Source organism: Leptonychotes weddellii, chromosome 4 (genome assembly GCF_054177405.1).
Source record: "Leptonychotes weddellii isolate Sample4059 chromosome 4, ASM5417740v2, whole genome shotgun sequence".
Lineage (NCBI taxonomy): Eukaryota > Metazoa > Chordata > Mammalia > Carnivora > Phocidae > Leptonychotes > Leptonychotes weddellii.
Window position 1 is genome coordinate 167,880,608 of NC_138372.1, and position 7,188 is coordinate 167,887,795.

General features: G+C 47.6%; 1 protein-coding gene across 1 annotated transcript in view; it reads right to left on the minus strand.

Moving 5' to 3' along the window:
- Nucleotides 1-7,188, minus strand: part of LOC102729837 (trafficking protein particle complex subunit 9) — a 326,483-nt gene that overhangs the window by 202,729 nt on the left and 116,566 nt on the right. The window contains exons 14-15 of the mRNA XM_081816622.1: nucleotides 4,692-4,824; nucleotides 1,818-1,981 (exon numbers count right to left, since the gene is read on the minus strand). Coding sequence (XP_081672748.1) covers nucleotides 1,818-1,981; nucleotides 4,692-4,824 — 297 coding nt within the window. The remainder of the gene's footprint in view (nucleotides 1-1,817; nucleotides 1,982-4,691; nucleotides 4,825-7,188) is intronic.

Here is a 7,188-nt window from a genome sequence, read left to right on the forward strand (position 1 = left end):
TGGTGGTGATGGTAATGATGGTGGTGGAGGTGATGGTGATGGTGGTGATGGTGGTGATGGTGGGGATGGTGATGATGGTGGTGGAGGTGATGGTGATGGTGGTGATGGTGGTGGAGGTGGTGATGGTGATGATGGTGGTGGTGATGGTGGTGGTGGTGGAGGTGATGGTGATGGTGGTGATGGTGGTGATGGTGGGGATGGTGGTGGAGGTGGTGATGGTGATGATGGTGGTGGTGATGGTGGTGGTGATGGTAATGATGGTGGTGGAGGTGATGGTGATGGTGGTGATGGTGGTGATGGTGGGGATGGTGGTGATGGTGGTGATGGTGGTGGAGGTGATGGTGATGGTGATGATGGTGGTGATGGCGGTGGTGGCGGAGATGGTGGTGGTGACAGCAGTGATAGTTGGTGGTAGCAGCAACGGTGATGGTGATGATGGTGGTGGTGTTAACAAATCTGAGTGTTAATAATACAGCAAGCACTGTTCCAAGCACTTTACATACATCATCTTATTTAATTCTCGTAACAACCCTCTGATGAAATTGCTGTTATTAGTGTTATTTTACAGAAGAAGAAAAGTCCGGGAGAGGTTAAATAACTTGCCCAAGGTAACACACAATGAGGAAGTGACAGCCAGAACCTGAACTTAGGCAGCATTTCCCTACGGGGAGAGGCAAACACGGTGACAGGCAGGTAGGACAGGCAGATACACGCTTCAGGTCCCTCCCGCACACTTTCATCAGAATCTGTGGGAGAAATAAGGGAATGCAAGATGCACTGCCATTCTCCCCACCATCCCCACCATCCCCACCATCCCCATCACCACCTGGGGATGGGCTCAGATTCACCCTTTTTTACACAATTCGAATTCCTTCCTTCGTGGTAAAATGTTTTGCAGGACAAATTCTCCCAAACTCTTCCCTTGCCCTTCCCTCCAACGGGAACTACAAGATGGCATGTGGCTCTACTTCTAATGAACACTTACTCCACTTGGTTTTTCCCACTGTAAAGACATTAGCCTGAGGAGGAAGCCCTCTGCTGGGGAGTAAAATGTGGCTAGCACACCCTTCGCTAGAAACTCAACCACAAGCAGTCAAGCTCCCACTGTATGCCTGGCTCACCTCACCCCCACTTCGGGAGCATGGAAATGCCCCCAAGTTCTGCTAGCTTATTCCCCTCTTCTGTCTTAGGCCTCACTGGCCTGTGTAAGTTCTCTAACTTTATTAAATGACCTGACTGTATTTCCACTTATTACTCTTGATACCTTTTCCCCTTGATCAATACCACTCACTAACCTCTAATATACTAAGTATTCACTGCACGCTACTTCACTTTACAGGCTGAGTACTACCTCCCCTGCCTATCCAGGAAGAAACTGAGGCATGCAAAGGACAAACAGCTAGTAAATGGTGAAGCCAAAACTTCAACACAGGTCTCACGACACCCCAGCTCACATGTCCCAGGACCAGGAAACAAAGCACCTGTCTTTAAAAGGGAGCACACGGGCTCTATGCTTGAACCCACAGAAAAACCCGGGGCTGGACGGATGGATCCCACATGGTAACATGTCTGAGCCCCTAATGTTTCTCTCCATTCATTCAAGAGTATTCTTCCTGAGGATCTGGTAAATGTAAACAGCACCAGGGACAAAGGTGCATTCTTTGTTCTTTTATCTTCCTTCGTGTGTTCTTCACACGTCAATTTCAGGATGGCATCAAACTAAAAGAGGAAGAAGCTTTTACACTTTCTGAGCACTAGCTGTTTAAAGTATCTCTTCTGCAAATAAAGAAGATAAACATTTCTGGGGTCAAACCCACCTTTGGTGGTGAGAATTTTGGAGGTGACTTCTAGTTTCTCCAACGGTTCCATCCCAATGTTCTCCAGCTTAATGACAAGCTGCTGAGTCTCCCCGTTGTAAAGCTGGACCGACACATTAGTAGATGTCTCATCACCAGAAGAAGGTTGCAGTGAGTGTGCAGACCTAAAATAGCAGTAATAGTTATAATAAACTTTACAAAGAAAGATTCAAAGAAAACAGTGGCATTTTAGAACTAGTCACATCACCAGACTTAACACATTCCAGAAATAGGGACTGGGGAACGTGAATCCCAGCTATCAGGAGCACAGGGTGAGTGCCGCATGCAGAGAATCTTGTGCGTGCAGACGCGTCCTGTGCTCCCATTCAGCCTTAGCCTCGTGTGTGTGTGTGTGTGTGTGTGTGTGTGCGCGCGTGAAGTATAAGAATACTTAACTACTGGATTATGGTGGGGCCAAAAATGAAACAATGAATTAATTAAAATGATCTGTGAAGCAGTGCTTTCTTAAAAAAATTTGCAAATCTCATGCTCAGAATTGCCTTGCGAAACCCATAGATTAAAGAAGAAAACTTAGATGAACCATTCCGACTGACACCATGGGCACTGGAGGGACAGATCAATGGAAAGTATGTACAACGGACTCCACGTCACAGGTGAAAATGACAAGCAAAGGCTGCAAGCGCCTGATGGGACACAGCACCCTGGGGTCATATGGCATCTGATGGTCGGGTGGGGTCCATGCCACGTAAGAGTGCAGCCCAGCGTGCAGACCTGAAGCCTGCCGCCTCTCCCCGGGGGTTCCTGCACCACAGCCCTCGGGTTCAAACACACACACCATGCTCTGGAGAAGTCTGGCCCTAAGAGAAAGGGGTAGTCACTGGAGGAAAGGGTCAACATCCTCTCTTGGGGTAGGAAGGGTCCATCTGGCTCCCCACTCTCTTCCTCCTTGTACCTGAAGGATTTCCACAGAGAGTGCAATGAGTCTACACCATATACTTAACTGAACCAGAAATGGACAGCTCCGGGCCACCCCACCCAGCAAGTGCCCAACAGCCTCCCTGCGAGCCAGCGCTTTCTAGCTCTGCTCTTGGCCGCAGACCAAAAAGGACCAGGGTCAGACCCAAGTCCTGTTCTATGGGCCACAAGAGAGCCTCATATCCCCACACTGGTCCAAAAGACAGACAAGAACGTTTCAGACAATGCTGGTCTCACACCTCTGGCATCCAAGAGACGATGTTTAAACAAAGCAGGCTTATCGAGCCAACCATGCGCATCCTGGGGGACTCCCATTGCTGGCTCTGAGAGAGAAGCTTTATATCCAAACCACATTTTCAGAAAATAATAGCATAAGGAATCAAGGTGAATGCATTCCTTTACATCTTACACCTTCAAAGTTGCTCATGAGTCAAGAAATAAACTTTCTCTGTCAAGGAAGGAAGAGTGACTCCTGTCCTCACTAGAAATGACTTCTTTCTGTATTTTAACATGCAGTCCTTCCAAAGTAAAAGCTGTTTGTAGTCAATTTGAAATTGCAGAGGAGGTATTCAGAAAAACTAAAACACAGCGAGACTAATCACTTTGCATCTCAAACAGGGTATCAGCCCCCCACCAGGACCACAGGAAAAGAAGGTAGGAGAAAGCAGAGCCGCAGTGCAGCCCAGGGCCCGGCCGTCACAGGTGCCAACCGTCCCTAAGTCCAGCGTCCCATGTGGCAGAGCTAGAGCCGGAAAGGGGCTGGGTCCGGGGCAAGCAGTGACAGTAAGGAGACGGCAGTCAGACACATCCCTTTTCTGGGCATCTTCTTCCTTGCCTGATCATCTGGCCAACTTTTGTGAATCTTGTAAGGCCCAATTTAAACATCACAGCTATGAAGCCTTCCTGAACCGTGAACAGGAGAGTGGCCTCCCTCCACTTCTTATTTTCAGGAGCACTTAGCAAACTTGACTATGGTGAATCTATCTCCCTTCAGGACAGGAGCTCCTGCAACAGGCAAAGTCTAGGTCGAGGGTGATTCTGATTAGTGGCTAGTCGTATAGACCAAGCCTAGATCATGTGGCATGTGTCAATAAATGTGTGGGAGTGAATTTGATAACTCAGTCCCAACAATATTTATGTTAATTAGAAGCAACACTCACTTAAGGAATAGTCACCTGAAATCACGTATGCCACACCAAAGCCACCAAAATTCTTTTTTTTAATTGAGGTGTTATTTATATACCATGAAATTCACTTGTTTTAAGTATATAATTCAATCATTTTTAGTAAATTCACAAAGTAGTACAACGATCACTGCTACCCACCCTGTTTTAAAACATTTCCGTCATCCAAACTGAGTATCTTTTCAACGTACTTTTTGAAGCAATTAAAATGGAAATTTTTTAGCTTATGTTATATGGCTATGCAAAAAGTAACCTAGGATACTATGTATAATATAACATCATCTAAATATGCAAACATATATTTCAAAAAAGGAGGTGGATAAACACTGGAAAGAAAAACCACAAAGCAGTAATAGCAATCATTTCTGGGACTCCTGAGATATATTTCCCTTTCTTCTTCATGCTTTCCTATAATGCTCTTAAAAAAAAAAAATCTACTTTTTAAAAGATAAGAGTTAACTGTTTTTCACAAAAAATATGATTCCAAAGGCTAATCTCACATTTTGTTCTGTTCATGGTAAGGAACACTTCAACTCTGTTCTACTTCCCTTTAAGCAAAGCATATCGTCTACTGGTTACCCTGAAGAAATGCTTTGCCCATATTTTGATCCTAAGAATCACAGATTAACTCAGACTCTTGGTGCCATTAAAAATGTATGCTCAGAACGATTCTGAAGTGCCCTCTCTTGTGGGAAGGCAGACGCCTGCCCCCTACCTGGGCAGGGAAGTGCTGATCTGCAGTCTGGGCAGGGCAGGAATGACTTCCACCGTGGAGCCGCTGGTCTTCACTCCCGGGAGGTTATCCAGCAAACAGTCACTAAAGACGCCAAAGACCGTGGTATGGTAACCTAGGAAGTGAAACGAAGAGCTTCACAGCCCCTGGAAAGGCCTCCACGCTCAGGCCCCCATCTGGAGGCCGCCCCCAGCAGGGAGGAGCGTGGCCCCCCACCCCAGACCCGAGTTCCATCAGCTGTCACCCACTGGTCCCACTCACAGCTCGGCCCGAAGCCTTGGGTGCCCACGGAGACGGAGGGGTGCCAGTCCCCACATTCCTACCTCACGGGGCCGCCTGGGTCCAAGTGAAAGCACGTGTGAGTCTTCATCAACTAGACATCTCTACACAACTTAGTACTAGGGTCTCAGCACTTGGACAATTTGCTTTTCAAATCTGCCTGTCTCTGAGGGAGTGATAGTTCGTGTTCCTTTGCAGGACATAATGGCGCTGAGTAAGTATCCAAAAAGTGATGCAAAGTCTTCAAAATCAAAATGAAAGCTCAAGAGCCAATTACTGTTATTATAACTGCTACGTGATCCGGCAAATCTGCCGTATTCGTACAAGCACTGTGATCTAAGATTAGCGAATTTTCCACGCCAAAAAAAAAAAAAACAAAAACCTCCATTGGTTAGATAAGCACTTGAAATTATTTAAGCTTTAATATGGCTTTTGTGAAATTTTGAGAGATAATTATTATAAACAATGTTCACTGTATAAGAAAATTAAACAACGCTCATGGCTACATGCTTAGGGTGAGGACTTTTGTGCACGCACATTAAATGGTTATAGGAATCAGAGGAGAAAGCAGTTAGTTCTGGGCAAGTCAGGCCCTAACGGCCCATCAGTGGCTCCTTCACCTTCTGCCAGTGGTAAAATGCTCTCGCCACGTAAAATCACCAATTCACAGCACCCACGCTTCCCTCCTTTTGAAATATGTTTCTTAAAAGACTTAATTTAACTTGCAAACATGTTCCTCCGCTGGAGCCCACATCTGGCAATATGCCCCCTCCTATTTTTCTTTCCAGAAAACCTGACAAAATGTGGTTTTGCCTAAGCAACCTTTGTTCTCCACTTTTTAATTAAAATCAGTCATTTTCCTTTTCTTATGTATCGCTGAAGAAGACTGCAAAGAAATTCAAAACCTGATGACAAATTCTGTTATGTCTAATGGTATTTCTGATAACACGAGGTCAGGCCTTTCCACTTCCTACAGAAGGTGTGCCAAAAATGCACGCGACTTGGCTGTACCAACTCAGAGCTCTGTTACCAAGACTCTGACTCCTTATCCAGTGGGTACTGGTTATTAATTAGGGGTCAATCCCATCAGCCTTAATTATTTCCTCTCTCACCTGTCTCCTTTACGCCACTTCCCACCACAGCTGTGACCCTAGCTTCGTCACTGCATCCCAGGATTATGCCAACAGCTACGTAGTTGGTCTTCCTGCCCCCAGTCTTGACCACCTCCAGCCCGTACTCCACAGAGCAGCCTGGAGGTCCCTATGCACTGCCTGTTTGACCGTATCTCTCCTCTAATGAAATGCAGCCTCTGGGAGAAAGCCAGCACCCCTTAGCTCTTCTGGATCTGGCCTCTGTCTACCTTTCCAGCCTTGTCACTACTTGTCCCTCTGCCTGGGACCAGCTTCTTGGAGCCAGCCCCAGTTCCCAATACTCCAACGGTCTCTGGACCACTTGTTCTTTGTACCTAGAACCCCACCCCCACTCCCCATGCCATTCACTCAGGTAATTCCTAGTTGGCCTTCAAAGCTCAGGGTCCCTCAGTAGGAGAAAGTCCTTCTCGACCCACTCTCCCCTTCTGGGTCACCTCTCCCCCATGTTCCCACCAGTCGTGAGCTGGGCCCCTCTCAGCGCTTGCTGCCACACATCCTAACCCAGCATGACACCCCCCTCACCCACCACAGACACCAGCCTTTCCCAGAACTGTCTCTTCTTTCAGTCACCCAGTATCTACTAGAGACCCAGCACACACTGGGGACTGGCAAGGCAGACAAGGCCAGCGACTGGCCTCGGCAGCAGAGCATTGCAGGAGAGCCAAGCAGGGCACTTGACCCAGCGCCGAGAAGCCGAGGACAGTCTCCAAGACTAAGGGAAGTCTGAGCTAAGAACGGAGAGAAGCACGGGAGCTAGCCAAGTCTGGAAGTGCACCAACAGAAGGAAAAGCACAGGCAAAGCTCAGAAAGCCGGGCATGCTTCCAGAACTGCAAGGAGCCTCTGAGAGGGACAGGTACCTCGGGGAGGTGGAGGGGGCCGAGGCACCGCAGGGCCAGATCACACAGGGAGCTCCAAAGCCACGCTGAAGGAGTTGAGGCTTGATGGGGCAGGTGTGGACAAGGGGTCAGGACTTCCAGTTAAGAGATGGCCAGACGTGTCCTGCAGAAAGGCCACTTGGCAGCAGTAGGGAGAACGGACTCAATAACAA